At 39.8% G+C, this 19,879-nt stretch overlaps 1 protein-coding gene and 3 long non-coding RNA genes across 4 annotated transcripts; all 4 read right to left on the reverse strand.

Annotated features, from left to right (window-relative positions):
* Positions 1-642: 642 nt before the first annotated feature.
* Positions 643-4,917, reverse strand: LOC106601068 (uncharacterized). Its single transcript, XR_006769187.1, has 7 exons — positions 4,515-4,917; positions 4,103-4,186; positions 3,890-3,998; positions 3,467-3,571; positions 3,189-3,359; positions 2,886-3,057; positions 643-1,330 (listed from the first exon to the last, which is right to left on the reverse strand). It is a non-coding gene; the product is annotated as an uncharacterized lncRNA (long non-coding RNA).
* A 7-nt stretch (positions 4,918-4,924) lies between these two features.
* On the reverse strand, positions 4,925-8,183 carry LOC106601069 (uncharacterized). Its single transcript, XR_006769190.1, has 3 exons — positions 8,151-8,183; positions 6,441-7,026; positions 4,925-6,343 (listed from the first exon to the last, which is right to left on the reverse strand). It is a non-coding gene; the product is annotated as an uncharacterized lncRNA (long non-coding RNA).
* A 1,444-nt stretch (positions 8,184-9,627) lies between these two features.
* LOC106601070 (uncharacterized) lies at positions 9,628-11,242 on the reverse strand. The gene is made up of 3 exons (XR_006769191.1): positions 11,176-11,242; positions 10,101-10,808; positions 9,628-9,819 (listed from the first exon to the last, which is right to left on the reverse strand). It is a non-coding gene; the product is annotated as an uncharacterized lncRNA (long non-coding RNA).
* Positions 11,243-15,336: 4,094 nt separating this feature from the next.
* Positions 15,337-15,891, reverse strand: LOC106601051 (hemoglobin subunit beta-like). Its single transcript, XM_014192952.1, has 2 exons — positions 15,682-15,891; positions 15,337-15,468 (listed from the first exon to the last, which is right to left on the reverse strand). The coding sequence occupies exons 1-2, from the start codon at positions 15,889-15,891 to the stop codon at positions 15,337-15,339; spliced, it is 342 nt and encodes a 113-aa protein (XP_014048427.1).
* Between the last annotated feature and the right edge of the window lie 3,988 nt (positions 15,892-19,879).

A 19,879-nucleotide genomic window follows, 5' to 3' on the forward strand; every position in this document is an offset into this window, starting at 1 on the left:
GTTATTATTCCTAAACACTCCTGACGGTGTTCAGGGTATTTTAGATTTCTTCACTCCCGTCTATAATACCCAGCTTCTATTAACAATTTTCTAAAATAGCACTACACCTTCCCCGGATAATAATTAATTGGTCACGGCACTTAATACCTTGTATTAGAACCAATACCATAGCGTCTGCGAATTTATTACAGGAGAATATGGATGACTTAATGGCTTTGTGCCGTATCTCCTCCAATATCCCTAATATTGATAACACATCACCAAAATTATTCACACCCGTCTTCCTATTTCCACATAATCTACCATGGTTCACCACCCCAACAGGACACACAGCTAACCTTCCATTCACACTTTTATGGCCAATAGAACTAAGCTCTCACCCGTTATAGCTATGCAGGGAACCAACCCCGCTGGAATTTACCTCCTAGGACTCACCCTTTGCAGGTTCCAGCCTGCGCGGGCTTACCTTCCGGGACTCACCCTATATTAATAGTAATCACAGGTATTAATCCACTGGATTTTACTATTGACTTTATAGTCCTAGCAGGAACCAACATACTAGGGAGTTACCCCCTAGGACTTACCCTACAGGTACCAGCCTGTATGAGTTTACCTTCTGGGCCTTACCATTTACTATAAACAAATTAGTGACCTTAATTCATCAATCATGTACAAGGGAGGAACGAAAACCCGCAAACACTCTGCTCACCTGTGGAATGAGTTTGACACCTGCTATAAAGTGTTTGTTTACATTTACTTTTTGTACAAACATTGGAGTAGAATAAAAAAAAGCTTATATTTTGGGATCTGATGGGGTACTGTAGTTGAACTATATTCTTCAAGAATCCAAAAGTGGATGTAGCAACTGCAGACTGGCCATTTAAAGGGGTGCATCTGACCTGGTCATGTAACCGGGCAAAAGCAGTAACAGATGAGCGCCCTTCTCAAGTATGTGCCACTTGATCACATTGTCAACAAGGAAGAAACATAAAAGTTTATTTTCCATAAAATGTTCAAACTATTTTTCCTTAGGAAGGCAGATGAAGCACATATGCAAAACGAATGGAATCACTTTTCACCCAGTGCAAACTGCGCCCACCCAAACGAACACCTTCAGTCTGTGAGAGATTCCTCGTCATCAGAGCTGTAGTGGATGCTGTCGTAGATGTCCTCTTCCAGGAGGTCGTCTCTAGGAGGGAGGTGTCTTGGCCCATAGCTTTGCTGTATATCAGTTTGACAGAGTCCTGGTGTCTTCGGAGGCTGCTGACTCTCCTCTGAAGCATGGAGAAGAGACCTCTGCTCCCAGCTTCCGACTGATTCAATTGCCAGCCTAACACCAACAATCGTAATGTGTAGGGTAAATACAATAGCAATTACAGGGTGCCAACATCAATTGTACATATTAAAACCTGTTGGGGCTAGGGGGCAGTATTTGCACGGCCGGATAAAAAACGTACCCGATTTAATCTGGTTACTACTCCTGCCCAGTAACTAGAATATGCATATAATTATTGGCTTTGGATAGAAAACACCCTAAAGTTTCTAAAACTGTTTGAATGGTGTCTGTGAGTATAACAGAACTCATTTGGCAGGCCAAAACCTGAGAAGATTCCTTACAGGAAGTGGCCTGTCTGACCATTTCTTGCCCTCCTTGATCATCTAACAAATACAGGGGATCTCTGGCATGACGTGACACTTCCTACGGCTCCCATGGGCTCTCAGAAGGCGGGAAAAAGCTGAACGATGTAATTCCATCCCCAGGCTGAAACACATTAGCGCGTTTGGCAAGTGCTCTATCAGAGGGCCATTAGACTGGGGCTCATGCATGAGGGGATAGCATGCTTTTACTTTCACTCTTTGTAATAAAAAACGATTTCCCGGTCGGAATATTATCGCTTTTTTACTAGAAAAATGGCATAAAAATTGATTTTAAACAGCGGTTGACATGCTTCGAAGTACAGTAATGGAATATTTAGAATTTCTTTGTCACGATGCGCCGTGCTCGTAACCCTCATTTACCCTTTCGAATAGTGTCTTGAACGCACGAACAAAACGCCACTATTTGGATATAACAATGGATTATTTAGGACCAAACCAACATTTGTTATTGAAGTAGAAGTCCTGGGAGTGCATTCTGACGAAGACAGCAAAGGTAATAAAATTTTTCTTATAGTAAATCTGACTTTGGTGAATGCTAAACTTGCTGGGTGTCTAAATAGCTAGCCCTGTGATGCCGGGCTATCTACTGAGAATATTGCAAAATGTGCTTTCACCGAAAAGCTATTTCAAAAAAAATAAATAAAAAAAAATAATAAAAAAAAAAATAAAAAAAAAAAAAAATCGGACATAGCGAGTGCATAGAGGAGTTCTGCATCTATAATTCTTTAAATAATTGTTATGTTTTTTGTGAACGTTTATCGTGAGTAATTTAGTAAATTCACCGGCAGTGTTCGGTGGGAATGCTAGTCACATGCTAATGTAAAAAGCTGTTGTTTTTTGATATAAATATGAACTTGATTGAACAAAACATGCATGTATTGTATAACATAATGTCCTAGGGTTGTCATCTGATGAAGATCAAAGGTTAATGCTGCATTTAGCTGTGGTTTGGGTTTATGTGACATATGCTAGCTTGAAAAATGGGTGTCTGATTATTTCTGGCTGGGTACTCTGCTGACATAATCTAATGTTTTGCTTTCGTTGTAAAGCCTTTTTGAAATCGGACAGTGTGGTTAGATTAACGAGAGTCTTGTCTTTAAAATAGTCATATGTTTGAAAAATTGAAGTTTTTGCATTTGAGGTATTTGAATATCGCGCCACGGGATTACACTGGCTGTTGAGTAGGTGCCCATAGAGCCCATAGAGGTTAAGGAAAGTTCCCCTACTTTGCCTGCTTAGGTCAAGTGCCACATGTGAAGCAAAGTCTTGCACATTCTCCGATTCCCTCTTTAGGCTTTCCCAGTGCTGCTTGACTTCCTTTAGGACAATTAACTCCTCCTCCTTCAGCCATCTCAGGAGCATCACCTGGTCAAAGGCCATTTTCTTTGAGTAAGTCAGCTGTAAATTCATAAGAATGCAATGTGGATTTCTAACTTTAATGGCAGTGCTGTCCATGTTTGCGCAACTGAACATGAAACAGATAGCAAAACAGAAACATAGTTATTGTGACACACAAACATACTACTTACTTTGTCCATGCAGCTCCCAAGGCCATGCATGAAGGTCTGCGGAAAGGATCTCATCTGCAGATGGTATTGCTGAACCTAGTACAAGGGTGTTGTACTCCTCTATGGCAGCTGTCAATTTGGTCTTTTCTTCCAATATCTTTCTGCGCAGAGGGTGTCTTTTCTTGCATCCATCTGTCATCAAAACAAAAAGGAGAATGTAATTATTTGTTCAATTGCATGGCTTTGAAATGAAAGAGAAATTAAGTGTGTGCAATTCAAATTCATGAACTGTAACAAACCTGTCTGAAGGAAGAGGTTCTGTTTCCTTTGTTTGATGCTAAGTAAGAGGACTTCAATTGTTCTCTGTAGTACCTGGGGACCATCCATGTTCTAAGCTGTTTCCTCTGAAATACAATAAATCTATAAATTAACAATATATCGCCAACAGTGACTAGTTGCACTCACTTCCAGGAGGAACATAGGGCCTGTGAAGGTTTCTGTAACAAATTATTTGTGATGTGGGGGAGAGTGAATCCCAACATGGAGAACCAGGGAATGTTTTGTCTGCCTCCTACCCTTCCACCTGTCCGGCTTGATTGTACCTGCCGGTGGAATACGCCCTCTAAGGGTTAGCTCTCAGGGTCATTGGAGTATGCAGGCCTCTCCACCACGTCAAGGTGACAGTCCAGGAGAGTTGCATTCGTTTATTTTTATTCATTCACCTCTATTAGCCCATTGCTGAACTTCCGTTGTCCAGAGTCTCATCGCCTACACCCAAATCACTCTTAAACATTTGAGTCTAGGTCTCCTCCTGTTGATTTTTGCTGTTGTCTGGGAATTATGACAAAAACAAAACAGAATAATTAATTGTTTTAAAATAAATTAAATGCATAGATAATACTTCTAAAATGAATGTATTGATCCACACAATACACCTTCAAATATCTTGGGAACAATGCTCTGTGCAGGTTGTTCTTCCTTCTGTCCCACGGCCTGGATGGTTAGCATGTCGGTTCTTGCTAGAAAAGCCAAATAGAACTCCTTATTCCAGATAAGTACTAACATAGCTGAATAGAACAACCTTAAACACATTGTTTACCTCCTTTGGACATTTTCTTGGAACAGATTCCAGCCCTCGACAAGAAACTGTTCCATTGTTCCACTTCCTTCCCCAGAGTTGTGCCAGCTCCTTCCTGATTCCGTCCTCCCCACTTAATCTTAATTTACATCCCCCAAAATGTTGACTTAATATTGCAATTATGTCAACAACAAACATCTAAATGGGAAGCCTTGTAAAGGACTGAAGCTGGAAATTCTCTTTCAACAGTTTAACAAAGAAAAACTTACCTCGCATTTCAAACGATGTGCCTTTGCATGCATGACGGAAAGAAGTGGCTTCATGTCTAGAAGAGTGGCGAGCTCTGGACAATGAAGGCAAACTTTGGTTAGGTATGGACAAAATTTGCAGATCACATCCGTACACATGAATTGTTTGTTCCTGCTGCCAGACAATTCCTTCTGCAAGAACAGTGGGTATGCAAATATCTCCACGCATCATGTTGAGGCTCCTCAGAAGTATTCCGTGGCGGCAGACGGCAACTTCGAGTCCCTCTTCATCAAGTTTGTCGTTTGTTTTCCTTGACTCTTTAGCTGCTGTGCACTGGGATGCTCCACATAGCCCTTTTCCATAACCCTATTCCATAACCCTAGACAAGTAGAAGAGTATAGGTCGAAAAATGAAAAAAATAATTGGGGGGGGGTGTTAACGTGACAGTGGTTAGGTTTTTAAAACCTAGCTGAGGGCGCTGAGCTACCCCCTGTGTTCGCTACAAAGGAGATCAGAAGTTGGAGACTGTCAAAAAGATGCACTTGTAAAGTGTGTTGCATTTCTGAACAGAGGGAGTGGTGTAACGACCCTGGACTTGAAGAGAGAGGATTACCATCTCTCCAAAGTGGGTTTTTTATTGGAATAGTGTATAACTAGTCTGCCTTTGAGTCAGATGGCCCAAGACCAGTCCTATTTCACAGATTAGAAGATCCACAGTACATGTTTAGTCTTTGTGTGGACATTGTTCAAAGTCAGACATCCTCATCCTTGCAGATAAATACACCATCAAAGAATCCTTTGTCATCAGCCCTTGAAAGGATACATGAAATGCATTATATATGACATATGAAATGTAAATCAACCTCAGTAACTGATCCTGGGGGACACTTGACAATGTTGATAATTCATTTCATTACAAACTCAAAACATTTAAGCTAAAAATGAGCTCAACTGCATTTGAAAACTTTCACACTGAACAAAAAAAAAAGGCAAACCTTGTTTGGATTGTTTAAACGATATAGAATAGTGTTATTTGATCAATTATGAATAGTTTTACCTACCCTTTTTTGAATCGATACAGTTTCTTGTTCCCATCCACTGACACTGCAAGCATGCTGGGTGAACAGGCTGGGCAGTCAAAGTACTGTATATCACAGACCTGATCATTTTCAGAGCGGCAGTACGTCCACTCAAAGAAGCTTTTTTAAAAAGTGTCCCCACAGAACATTCCGTTCTTGTAAGGAAAAATACATATGGGAAAGACATGAAATAACGTACAACAACACTATAAACAAAACATATTATAATTCACTATGGCTGACTGGATTTGAGTTAAAGCAGGGCCAGTGCATAGCATTGCCAGCAAAGCAGGTGAAAGCAAATGCAAAAGTAGGATGAGTACTTATGCTGTAAAAAACAGGAAATATTGGATGCAAGAGGGGCACAGATAAGGGGCATGGCAGGACAGTGGTGCAGGAGGCTAACATACTGCAGCAAGAGACCTGAAGTTAACAGTTGTAGTACTGGAAATAAAGTTATATTACAAAGTGTTGAAACAAAATGTAACATAGTTAACTTGTAGTCATACATTGGTAAAGCTGAGTATAATTTATTGTTACCCTGCCAAAGAAGTCAGTTTGCTGCTCCAAAACCCACACAAACACCAGACAGACATTCCTGGGGCTAACACTTTCAGCTCCTCAAGAGCTGAACAGATCTACCAGTTATATGGTGTCACAGTTGACAGTGGCAGGCCAGTACCCATTCTTTATCAGATCTGCCAAGTTTGCTGTCCAGGTGATAAGACAGGTTGTGCAGGTCAGCACAGGCACTGTGACATTGTAGCGACCTTGAGGGAAAAAGAAGAAAAAAAAAAGTACAGTCTTAATGTTGTTTTACATTGCATTGCTACATCACTGTTTGGTTCTTGTAGATATTGCACATACCATTTATTCCCACAAGGATGATATGTTTCCCAGGGCCAACATGGATGGTGCTAGTCAGGCAACCACATATCACCTCTGGTACGTCCAATGGTAAGAAACAATCTAAGGATAATATTTTACACAACAATAAACATGAATACATTTTAACTTTGATACAATACATTCAGCCGCAAAAAAAATATAAAACACCCTGTTCATGAAGTGCATATTTGCCATGACTGTGGAGAGATATGGCTGTAGTTGGAGGAAGGGGCAGGTAGAATCCCTCAATCATGGACTCTCTGTTGTGCAAGGGGAACGTTGCATGTGTAGAGACATCGCAGTCCTCGAGGGTAAAGCTGTTTCGGCAGACAGTCTCTACATCGCAGAATAGCCCTGTTCAAATTGTATGACTAACATATTTTCTGAGAAGCATGCTCTGCAGCCAGCAGAGAATCTACGATCTCAGGCCTGGACTCCCTTCACCTATCCTGTGAGAGTTCCTTCCTCACACTCCAACTGTGTGATGCACCAGGCAGAGCCGGATTTGCACACTCCGTGTCTTCTAAGTCAGCTAGGAGGATGTTCGTTTCTCGATGAAGTATTGCTTTTTTGAAAACACAATAAAAATGGGAAAAGGATTAAATTAAGAATATTATATAATTAATCTATTAAAAACGCACATAGGGCTGTAAGTAAATATATCTCTGCACAATCTATGGTGTGACAAGCCAAAAACCTCAGCTTTGATTCTACAGTAAATTCAATTACAGGGCAAACCAAAATATTGATAATTAAGTCTAAAATGTAATATCACACAATAGAACTTGATCCCATCATCTAATAGAAATTCTGAATGTTCTTAAAAATAGCAAAAACACACTGGGTGTTCAAAACATTCTCTTTCCCTGACAGAATGACCAGGTGAAAGCTACATCTGTATTTTGACAGTGATGCAACATTTTAAAATGTGCCTCTATTCTGCACAATTTCGAGATGAAATGTTTGATATGAGGTTACTGAAAGATGAGAGGAATCTGTGTGGGTAGCTGGACAGGTAGGATGACTGACAGTGAGGGTGAACAGGTGGTCAGGTGACAGAGGAATGGATGAGACTGAGGCAGGAATTCCTTTAACCATGAAGTGGTATATTTACTGAGTAGTCTGTGCTGCATAACAAAGGAAACAGAATAACGTGTATCCAATCAAATCCATCATCACAAAGATCTAATAACAATCATTCATTATCATCATTTAGGGAATTCAACAATCCAGTTCATTAATAAGTCAATAGGAACCATCGGTGAGCAATTTAGGCTCGTAACTATTTATCATGAAAGAATACAAACAGTGATCGGTTATTCAAGCTATAATCGCTATTAGTTGGATATCAGAGCCGATCAGTTCAACAAACAATGACTTTCTTATTTCACCCCTTCAAGTGTCATGTGTACACGTAATTTCATTACATATTAACCATACCAATTGCATAATTGGCCTATTATGATCCGTAGGGCCGGAATCATTGACCATTCACATTACACAAAACGTTTGAAGCGTGTGCTCCAAGCCGCGCTCCGTGATAACAACTTCAAACAACAACTGATGGCCCTCTCTCCCGATCCCAACATATATAGTTCAGATGAAAGTTCAGATGAAAGTTCAGATGAAAGTTCAGATGAAAGTTCAGATGAAAGTTCAGATGAAAGGTAACAGAGTCGGTGGACTTACGTGGATTCATGGACGCACAGAGTGAAGGAAGAGAAAGCAGCGCGATCAGGCGATGGTGATTTACTCCTTTTATGGAGTGGAGATCTGTCGGATATTTCCACCTGACCTAATTAAAGCGCCCCTGGCCCAGCTGAGTAAATGGCAGTGAATTAAAGGATTATTCCACCAACTCCATGGGCTTTTTCTACAGTTACAGTACAGAATACAGTACAGAATGTCACCTTTTAATTCATGGTATTTTCAGAATTGTCTGATTTACCGTTTAGGAATGAAAGCACTTTATATATGTCTAGTTCCCCCCCCCTCCCCATTTGAAGATTTTAAGTATTTGGACACATATCACTTAGTGGGTTAAAGTTGTCAAATGTTTAGTATTTGGTCCCATATTCATTGCACACAATGACTACATCAAGATCTTCTATTCTTACTTATAATAAAAGTGACTACAAAGTCACATATTATTCACCATTCAGTTCCTATTGGGCACAATATAATCTGAAACACAACCAAAACAAGCTGTAAATGTGTCCAACAAGTTTGTAGATTCACAAGCTTGATGTAATCATTGTGTTCTAGGAATATGGGCCCAAATACTAAACTTCTGACAACTTTAATATATACATGAAATGTGTCTAAATACTTATGACATCGTCAAATGGTGGGGCAAGTTGTATTAGTCGTATGTACAGGATACTGATGGTAACACCATCTAATGAAATGCTTACTTGCAGGTTGCTTCTCGACAATGCAATTGAAAATGCTGGAGTATAGAGACAAATTCAACATTTTAGCATCACTGTCCAAATAGTTCTGTAGGGGAGTGCAAGAACATCCTGGCAGAGATTTTTCCTGCACATTTCCTTGAATATGAAGCAATCTGCCATTCCACGTTATGGAATTAGTCTTAGTTGAATTCATTCAAATCCACTATTGGAATGTTTACACAGTGTCTTTCCTTTTGCAACCACTGCCTGTAATTGTGGAAGCGCAGTATAATTCAGTAACACCAAGATGACCCCAATTTTGACAGTGAAACAATTTAAACATAACTATTTCTTCATCAATGCTAAATACTGGAGTGGATTTCAATCCATTGGTCCTTGTCTCTAAAATAAGATATGCAATAAAGGATTAGACTTAAAGGGGCATTCAGAAGTTGATAGACATTTTTGGACTTATATTAATAACATGTACTCATTGATTTTTGAAGATTATAATTTATTAATGCCTCATGAGTTTAATTCAACTGTCATAACCCATCAGAACCCAAAATGTAAGCTTGTTTTAGTCAATGTTTGCAAACAAAGTAAATACAAAAACAAAACACTGTATAGCCTTAAAACATGGTTAAAACTATTATTTGAATAACATTGATGGTAAATTATTGCATCCATAGTTCTGTCTATAAATTGAAAGTGGTTACATTTCCCCAACCCCATCACTCAGCTTTTAACCAAAACAGAAGAGGGGAGTGTGCTTTGTTATTGTCTCAACTACTGATTACGGCTTTAATAAAAATAAAAATACAATAAATTATTTAAGGCCACTGAATAACAAGGAATTGTATATATTAATCTATTCAATCGCTCATCAATACCTGATTCTTCCTCCTCAGTGACTGGCCCAGAAGGTTGCACTAGTCTGGCTCTTGGTATGCTGGCCCTAGGAGCTGAAAAAGTATTAATATAAAGGTTTTTAATTCTAAAGATTTGTTGGAGTTCTGACTCTCCTTTCATTAAATATTTATTTTCGTCAGAGACAGACAACAGTTAGAGACCGGGAAAGATGGGATCAGACCTGCATGTAATGTATTATGTGCTGTGGGTAGATGGCACTAGACCAGCCTATGGCACGGCAACAAACGTTTGATATGCTATGATACAGTATGTTTGAAAGGAAAAAGTCAGATCAGGGACCAATAAAATTAAACACAGACGGGATGAAATTTACCTATAGAAGTGGATGTAGTTGCCTTCCTGGTTTGAGGAACAATCTGTCCTCTCTCATCCCTTTGTCTCCATCTGAACCTAATCCCTGGAGGCTTGTTTGTCTTTTCTTATTTTCCTAAAAAGTGCATTTCAATCATCATGGCTGGCCCACTAATAAAAGTCTCCCACAAGCATGGCTTGCTTATGCACATATGGAGCACAAGCAAGACTTTTATTTTCACATAAGGTGAAGTGATTTGTCAGCTGAGGAAAGACACCTGCAGTAGACCCACGTTCTGGCTCACTCACACAGCCAACATGTGTAGAAGTTCACAAGGATGCTAACAAGTGCACCCTTGTGCCTCATGCTCAATGGGCAATATCATTGATGACTGTGATCAGGTCATATCACGGAGTCTACATGTAAATGTACATTTGTGCCATGTGGGTTCTACTTTGACAAACAAAATGCAATGATGAATCATAACGCTGTGGTGCTGGGGTTGTGTTGGGAATATTTCTGCACGTATGGGAGCTAAAGGGGTTACATTACCAGTAATGTACGACTTGTTACATGGGTTGAGCTCCTCAGCCAGCCCTTTTGCCTCATTAATGGCCTCTTCCAGTTGGGCTTGTGGGTCCTTCTATTGGTTGAGCTCCTCAGCAAGCCATTCTGCCTTTTTAATAGCCTCATCCAGTTGGTCTTGGGGGTCCTCAGAGGCCATACAATCTCAAAAGAAACATAAAGAGACCATTTCCAATCATAGCACATTCCTTCACATAACCTCCCCTCTCTATGACAAAAGCTGCATGTCATTGATAGCGTGTGTTTTACTATGTCCTGCACATCACTAAAGAACTTCATCCTCCTCCACATGCAGACTAACTGATCTACAAATCACTTGGCATAACAAATGCATATTTATTATTACTTGCAGATGAGTCAGTCTGTCACCATTTACCAACAATGCATTATTAGTCAGTCACTTTCCTTTTCATGATGTTCTATGACATGTGTGCAACTCCGGTCCTTAAAGGCTACAGTGTCTACAGGCTTGATCAATTTAGATCATTGACTAGTTAGGACCTCCTCTCACCTGATTGTCTGTCTTGACAGGATTTCATCAACTCCTTTACATCCCTCCTAGGGTCCCTCTCTCCTCCTTCCAAGGAGAAGTCACAAGATGAAGACAGATTAAGTGGCAATGTGTATTTCTTTGAAGACGCAAAGAGGAAAAAGGTGAATGTATATAGCCTAATGTATATGTGGCTAAAATAATAATTGAGAATGATATCCAAATATATGCAAGTAATGCAACAAAAATATCCACACATTCTAAGTTGTGTATGGAACTTTCTTTATTCACCTTAGTTACGTAACCTTCCTTACTGGTTTAACACGTTTTTAAAACCAAACACTTTAACAAACACAAAACAAATGTGTATGCATGCTGTATTTCTTACAACAAGGCACGAACTGGCGACCTACCCGTTATCTGTCCAGGGTCCAGACATCTGGTGTGCGCGAAAAATCTACAATAATATATGTCACATGACCGGATGAGGTAACCATTCTTGTTCTTCTTGTAACTTTCCGGTAGGCTAGAAGCGTTCTGGTGTTTTGCTGCTCGTCCCAGGTCGAAGTAGGTGTTGCACTTGATTTATCGCTCTCATAACCGTAGTTACAGCCCAGTGGAAATCCAAAAGCTTTCTAGCTATTTCGCACTGACGGTAATTTGAACACAAGAAAGTTTATAGTGAAAAGGTGCTTACACTCAGAGCCATGTATTCACACTCAGCCAGCTCATAATAACGTTACAATTCCACCCCAGCCTTATTGCAGGTTAACGTTTTGGTCATTTGGTTGGCCAACAATATTTTAAGACTACAATGATCGCATACATTTCCTAAAATGTTATAGGGAGAGAAAAAAAGATGTGGTATTGATGGACAATGGCAAGGCTGCTATTGTATTTGCAGTTACATTATGGTCAATGAAAATGGTTTACACGTTGTTTTTTTTAAATAAGAAATACATGGAACTACAACAGAATAATACCATTAGCCATCGTGCATTGCTTAAATTCATTCTATTCTGAAAAGTATGTTCCGAAAAATCGAAAACAGTACAATAAGGCATACAACAACAGTATTTTAATAGGGATTAAATAAAGACACATACATATACATATATATACATATATACACATACATATATATATATATATTTAAGGAGAATATATAGAATATAACGAAAATATATATATATATATTAAAAATAATAATAATATAAAATATAGGCTATCGCATCTGCGGATGTTGCGTCTATGGCTTGTGTGTAGCCTATTGGTTCAATTTGTGTCTTTTCTCACGAATTACACCACACAAAAATGCACAAAAACGCACGATATCTGCTGAAATACATTATATGCACGAATTGGTTGTGAGGTTGGGCTGGTTAACTTAGTGGCGATTTTAGCATGTAACTCTTGGTGGGGCAACAAAAATGAAAGTGGGAAGCATGCCAGCAAAGCTACTACACGTAAAAACAGCTGATATGGCAGACTTGCTTAAACAAACGTGGTTTCTACTGACAATTGAGATGTACAAACTATGACATAAAGGGACGACAAGCGGAAAAGAGCAAATCCGTAATTTCGATAAAGACATTAATGAGCAAAGCGACGACGATAGTCAATATAACAATTTGTTCTGCACTTTTGAAATGTACAGCGACGTGTTTACAATCTCGCTTTGGAGAAAATAGACCACATTATTAGGGTGAGGCACATGAGCTACTGACAGCTGTCAACACAACATACACGAAGTATTATTTTCTTAGCTACAGTATACATTTCTCCCTGGCATATTACATCATTTATGCAGCAGCATACAATACATTTTTGGACTCACGTTGTGAAGAAGGCCCATCAGTCTTTTGCTGGCACATTTTGTCATCAAAGTCTGGCATTTTCTGGATTTAGTGTGGGAACTGGTGGGGGAAAAACACAAACAAGCTAACGTTACTGGTTTCTTTGCAACGCTTGCAGTTAGCCTCTGATTCCTTCCAAACGACTCATTGTTGAATTTGCGATTTCCAACTAGTTGTGTAATGTTTACGTACAATGGCCGACGAACACCGACACATTTTATCTATAATTTCTCTTCATTATTTCTCATCATATGACAAGGATTAAAAAGGATTTGCCAGTAGATTGTGGAGTTGATGACAACTGATGATGACTGCTAGCTAAGACTTTGAAAATAAGATGTTGACATGACCAGTCCAATCAAAGCTACTGTAGATATAATGTGATTTGATGTCATTCTATCTGTGGCCAATGACCTTGAGCCTTCTTGGATGGGCACTTCTAATATAACTCTAGTCGAGCTCTAACCTTAGAATTGGGGATGACATACTGTCCCATGAGTGACAGAAAACTGAGCCAATCAGGCGCAAAGCTCTGTATTTTCTGCTGGCTGCCCCACCACCACAGAAAGCTCTGATCTAAGCTGAAACACCTGCATTTTGGAGCGGCCTTACTCAAGAAAGCAAAAAAGAGACCAAGTTTGTATGTGGGCTTTATTAACTCAATTACATTTATTTTTTTGGCATTGTTTGCAAACTGATATGTGACACGGATTAATGCCAAAATAACCTTCAAAACAGGCAAGCCCCCCCAAAAGTGTGGTGCTCTAAACTGACTGAAGGAGGAGTTGCCACTGGTGTTACTCAATGAATGTGTTTAAAGGTCCAATGCAGCTGTTTTTATCTCAATATCAAATCATTTCTGAGTAACAATTAAGAAGGCTATCCCAAAAATAGCTTCTTAGCCAAGAGCAATTTCTCAAGTAGGAATGTTGCTTGGACTGTGAGAGTGGTCTGAGTGGAGAGGGGAAAACTTAAAACTAGCTTTTATTTGCAAACTCCATCACATGAAAACAAGTAGGAATTTCAGGCACTTTTCAAACCAGTCTTACACTACAAGGGAATAATCATAATTTTCACAATTTCACATTATTATTTCAACCTCATAGTGTGGAAATATATAAAACACAGAGAAATAACGTTGCTCATTGCACTAAAATTATTTATATGATTTTGGTATGACCCTTAAAAATGTACTTAAAAGTTTGACTTAGGCTACATGGGGTTTTAGTCCAAAAACGGTAAAAGCATTTCTTGACAGTGGATTGCAGTAATTATTTTGTAAGGAAACCAATATATAAATATATAAAAACAAAGAATATAAATATATACATATTGTAATGAAACAGGTAGGTCGTCACAATATATAAATATAGTTAAGCCTATATATCCCTTTAAGATTAGTCAATATTTGTCCACGTTTTAGGAAATCATTTCGATTTCAAACTGGAAGATATGTAGCTCTAGGTTTAGGCCTGTCTCACTAATTTGAACCCTCTGATGGCCTAACTACACTCTAAAAAGAAAATGTTCCTGAAGTATCCTTCAGAGGTTCTTCAAATTGAAACTGTGGGGGAACCCCTATAAGCTCTTTGAATGACCTTTAAAGGGATAACATTTTGAATAACCTTTTGAATAACCTTTTGGGGTTCAGTTATTCTCATGAATAATAATACGCATAACAATAACAATAACACTATATTTTAGTTATCAGTGTTTATTATGACTTTAGTTGCAAAGCAGAATAAAAAAATCTAAATATGAGGTAAACTCTCAGCTGAGCCCCAAGTCTAATGGGTTTATCCTCTGGGGTGTAGGGAGGGAGAAGTCTGAATCTCCAAAATAGTAATTATACAGATGATTAACGAAACAAGCACACCGCAGAATTCATACACTCTAAAAATGAGGGGTTCAACAAGGGTTCTTCTAAGATACCCAAGGTTATTTGAAGAACCGTAGGGTTCTGAAAATGGCCCCCAATAGGTTATTCCAAGAAGGAGGCATACAAAGGTATGTCTATTGGTATGTTATGCAGATCACATTTGGCAACCTCTTTCCTTATCTCATCAATGAATACCCCATAGGCCTCTAGATCATGGACAAAGTATGTTTATGAAAACCATCATCAAAACAGTTTTTTTCATTCACATTCCCTAATTTTTAGAGTGTAGAAACCATGTGCCATCAGTACAATTGCAGAAGAACGTTTTCCATAAAACAGAACACTTCAAAAAGATAAACGCTTTTAAAATGATGTAATTATTTTCAGCCTAACAGACTGGAGTTGGAGTGTCGTCTCTCTTCAATATTGATGCTGTCGAGTGATGCTCTAGTGGTACTGTCTGCCAAGAGCGGACACAACGACAGACAGGAACTTCTGGAAGGCTTCCTGAATATCAGCACTGAAAACGGCGGGACCGAGCTTGGCTGCCACGCACACGGTGATGCAGTCGGCGAGGAGCTGTGGAGAGGGGACGGTAAAATAATATTGGCATAAACTACATCGGCTCCCACCGCTATTTAATGCATAAGACTATTTTCTCCTAAATGTCTCGAAGGAAAATTGGTCATATCTTTAAAAAATAATAATAATAATTGTATGAAGCACAAAATAGTAGGCTATATGTATTTTCTGATAACGTTTAGTACTCAGCCTGAAGTTATCGGGATCCACGTGCAGTTTCTCGGAGTGCATCACACTCAGGGCAGTATAGGCGTTTTTGATGTCATCCAGGTTCTGCACAGCTCTGTCCAGTCCGTGCATCACGGTCTTTCCGTGCTTGGCCACGGCGGGGTTACCCATGATGGCAGCGGGTGTGGACAGGTTGCCGAAGGTGCTAAAGTGCCTCTGAGTCCACGGAGACACGATCAGAAGTCTAAACATGAATAGAACAGGCTGGCATTAAAATTACACTTCACAATCAATATGGTCTGTATCGCTGAAATGTTTTTAAATAATGATCATGTGGTGGCTGTGTTTACTGTTCTAAAATGTGATTAGTTAGGCGGGTTAGCCACCCTTACTTACATCATCCAAGAAAATAGAAATGCATATTCCAATGAAACTGATTGGGATCAAATGGTTGGCATGCATGCAGCAGGGACGTTTCACCTGTACTACGCGAATAATTATCATTATCATCGACAGTGATGATGGCCTAATTTATAATAAGGTAGATCTAATTTGCTGTTTTAATATTTTAAAAATGGAACATTTTCCTTTAGCCACTTACAGTATGTGTAGGCATAGGCAATCATGCAGTTTGGATGATGCGGTGTATGTAGCCTAGATTCTATCCAATTGGCTTCATGATGGTATGTGTGGTCAACTGATAATTCTAGCAGCGTTTTGATTGGACAGCATCACTGCGCTGCTTTGAGACAAGGAACTCAGCTGGACAAATCAAGAAATCAATCAATGTCAGATGTTTGTTTTCACTGGATCTCCGTTTGGATATTTGGTTACAATTAGTCTGGGAAATGTTCTCATGATCATTAGTCTAGTAATTGAAAGCAACGCAGATCTTCGATACGCACACACGTTAGGTCTACTGTATAGTCTACCTGATGAGATTCCCTGATGTTTTCCTGAACTTTCCAATACTTTTCTGATGCATGTCAGTCATTTAGCCTACACTTTTCTCATAGGCTAGTCATTTGACATATTTTATACTGTTTAAAAATGTCGTAAGGCCTACGTCGTCTCAACAACAATATAGCTGAAACCACTATTGGCTTCATTGACTTACTGAGACTACTTGCTGATAGATTATTTTAAATATTATTGTAACAGTAGGCCTACCTACACAATAACCTCATATGGCGTTACTGACCACAATCGATTGAATTATTAAGAAGTGTTGATACATTTATTTGGCTTTGGGGAGAGCACAGCGCATGGAAGAAAACAGCGCTGCAGAAAGGGGTCCTGGAAATGATGCAGAGAAATTGAAATACATTTGCCAAATTATATAATTAGGGTGAGTATTTGTAAAATGTGACACTTTCAGAACATGTTATTTACAGAACACCTTACAGAATCCTCTCATTCTCTTAACACCTGACACGATACCATTCTAAATAGCTTACAAACTCTTCTACACTATACAAAATACAAAATAAAGAGACCACATTTTTGAAGTCAATACTGGCAAATTGGGACACCTTGATTGGCAAAGTGGGACACTTAATTCTTTATTGTAAATGATAAATTAAAGAGTATATGAGTAATTTCAATATTTTAATGATAAACTTCAATTATTCATACAAATTAAACGTATTAACATTATTTATTTATTTATTTATTTATTATTGTGGAACATTAAGAATTATCATGTATAATAATCATTATTATTGTCACGGGCAGATAAATCACTGGAGGATGAGTCAGGCGCAGGAGACAGGTCCGTTTGAGCAAAACGTATTTAATGCTGCCAAGGGGCAAAATCCACATATAAGGCAGGGTGCACAAAAGTCAAATGACGAGTGACAGCTCCACTTTGACAGTCAGACAGGGCGCAGCCCGGCAACCCTAATGCCTAAACGATACGTAGCAAAAGCAACTACGTTAAATCAATACAACCCCTACCACACGTAACATAGAATAATCCCGCACGAATCCTAACTAAACACAGACAAACTAAATACCCCCCACTAATGACAAACAAGACACAGGTGCAACCAACAAACAGACATGACTAACAGACACATGAAACAGATCGGTGGCAGCTAATAGGCCGGCGACGACGACCGCCGAGCACCGCCCGACCGGGGAGGGGCGCCACCTTCTGTGGACGTTGTGACAATTATTATCATTATTATTCTTCTTCTTATCATCAACATACCTGATTATAATTATATGACGTAGCCTGTATGTAATTGTATAGCCTATAAATAAAATATAATGAACTTGATGTAGGCCTATCAGCTCAACATTCTCAACACCACATACACTCTAATGGACATGTTCTGGAATGAAACCAGAAAGACCTTACCCCTTAACAATTTCAATGAATGTTTTATTGTCACCAGAGTCAAATACTGCAAAATAAACTTTTTTAGTATGGAAATGAATATAGCTAGGATTTTTTATGTTGGTGAGGTAATATCTTTCTAAGTAAAATGCAGCTTTGCTATCTATTTCAAATTTCAAATCAATCAAATTTATTTTTATATAGCCCTTCGTACATCAGCTGATATTCTCAAAGTGCTGTACAGAAACCCAGCCTAAAACCCCAAACAGCAAGCAAAGCATGTGAAAGAAGCACGGTGGCTAGGAAAAACTCCCTAGGAAAAACTCCCTAGAAAGGCCAAAAACCTAGGAAGAAACCTAGAGAGGAACCAGGCTATGAGGGGTGGCCAGTCCTCTTCTGGCTGTGCAGGGTGGATATTAAAACAGAACATGGTCAAAATGTTAAAATGTTAAAATGTTCATAAATGACCAGCATGGTCAAATAATAATAATCATAGTAGTTGTCGAGGGTGCAACAAGCACGTCCGGTGAACAGGTCAGGGTTCCATAGCCGCAGGCAGAACAGTTGAAACTGGAGCAGCAGCACGGCCAGGTGGACTGGGGACAGCAAGGAGTCATCATACCAGGTAGTCCTGAGGCATGGTCCTAGGGCTCAGGTCCTCCGAGAGAAAGACAGAAAGAGAGAAAGAGAGAATTAGAGAGAGCATATTTAAATACACACAGGACACCGGATAAGACAAGAGAATTCTATTTCTAGCAAGCTGGCTGATAGCAGATTTGAGGAAATTTAGGATGTACATTTTATCCGATTTAGAAAATTGATTTCATCAATAAGTGCATCGATGACGTCGTCCCCACAGTAACTGTACAGTACGTACATACCCCAACCAGAAGACATGGATTACAGGCAACATCCGCACTGAGCTAAAGGGTAGAGATGCCGCTTTCATGGAGCGGGACTCTAACCTGGAAGCTTATAAGAAATCCCGCTATGCCCTCCGACGAACCATCACATAGGCAAAGCATCAATACAGGACTAAGATCGAATCGTACTACACCGGCTCCGATGCTCGTCAGATCTAGCAGGGCTTGCAAACTATTACAGACAACAAAGGGAAGCACAGCTGAGAGCTGCCCAGTGACACGAGCCTACCAGATGAGCTAAATAACTTTTATGCTCGCTTCGAGGCAAGTAACACTGATGCATGCAGTAGAGCATCAGCTGTTCCGGGTGACTATGTGATCACGCTCTCCGCAGCCGATGTGAGTAAGACCTTTAAACAGGTCAACATTCACAAGGCCGCAGGGCCAGACGGATTACTAGGATGTGTACTCCGAGCATGCGCTGACCAACTGGCAGGTGTCTTCACTGACATTTTCTACCTCTCCATGTCTGAGTCTGTAGTACCAACATGTTTCAAGCAGACCACCATAGTGCCTGTGCCCAAGAACACTAAGGTAACCTCCCGGAACAGCTTAGGATAAATGACTACCGACCCATAGCCCTCACGTCTGTAGCCATGAAGTGCTGTGAAAGGCTGGTCATGGCTCACATCAACACCATTATCCCAGAAACCCTAGACCCACTCCAATTTGCATACCGCACCAACAGATCCACAGATGAAGCAATCTCTATTACACTCCACACTGCCCTTTCACACCTGGACAAAAGAAACACCTATGTGAGAATGCTATTCATTGACTACAGCTCAGCGTTCAACACCATAGTGCCATCAAAGCTCATCACTAAGCTAAGGACCCTGGGACTAAACACCTCCCTCTGCAAATGGATCCTGGACTTCCTGACAGGCCGCCTCCAGGTGGTAAGGGTAGGTAACAACACATCCGCCACGCTGATCCTCAACACGGGGGCCCCTCAGGGGTGCGTGCTTAGTCCCAT

Source organism: Salmo salar, chromosome ssa03 (genome assembly GCF_905237065.1).
Source record: "Salmo salar chromosome ssa03, Ssal_v3.1, whole genome shotgun sequence".
Classification (NCBI taxonomy): domain Eukaryota; kingdom Metazoa; phylum Chordata; class Actinopteri; order Salmoniformes; family Salmonidae; genus Salmo; species Salmo salar.

Coding starts and splice junctions, on each gene's coding strand:
- LOC106601051 (XM_014192952.1), bottom strand. CDS start 15,891: ATGTTTAGACTTCTGATCGTGTCTCCGTGGACTCAGAGGCACTTTAGC. Junction 15,469..15,681: donor TGCACTCCGAGAAACTGCAC/GTGGATCCCGAT, acceptor CCCTCTCCACAG/CTCCTCGCCGACTGCATCAC.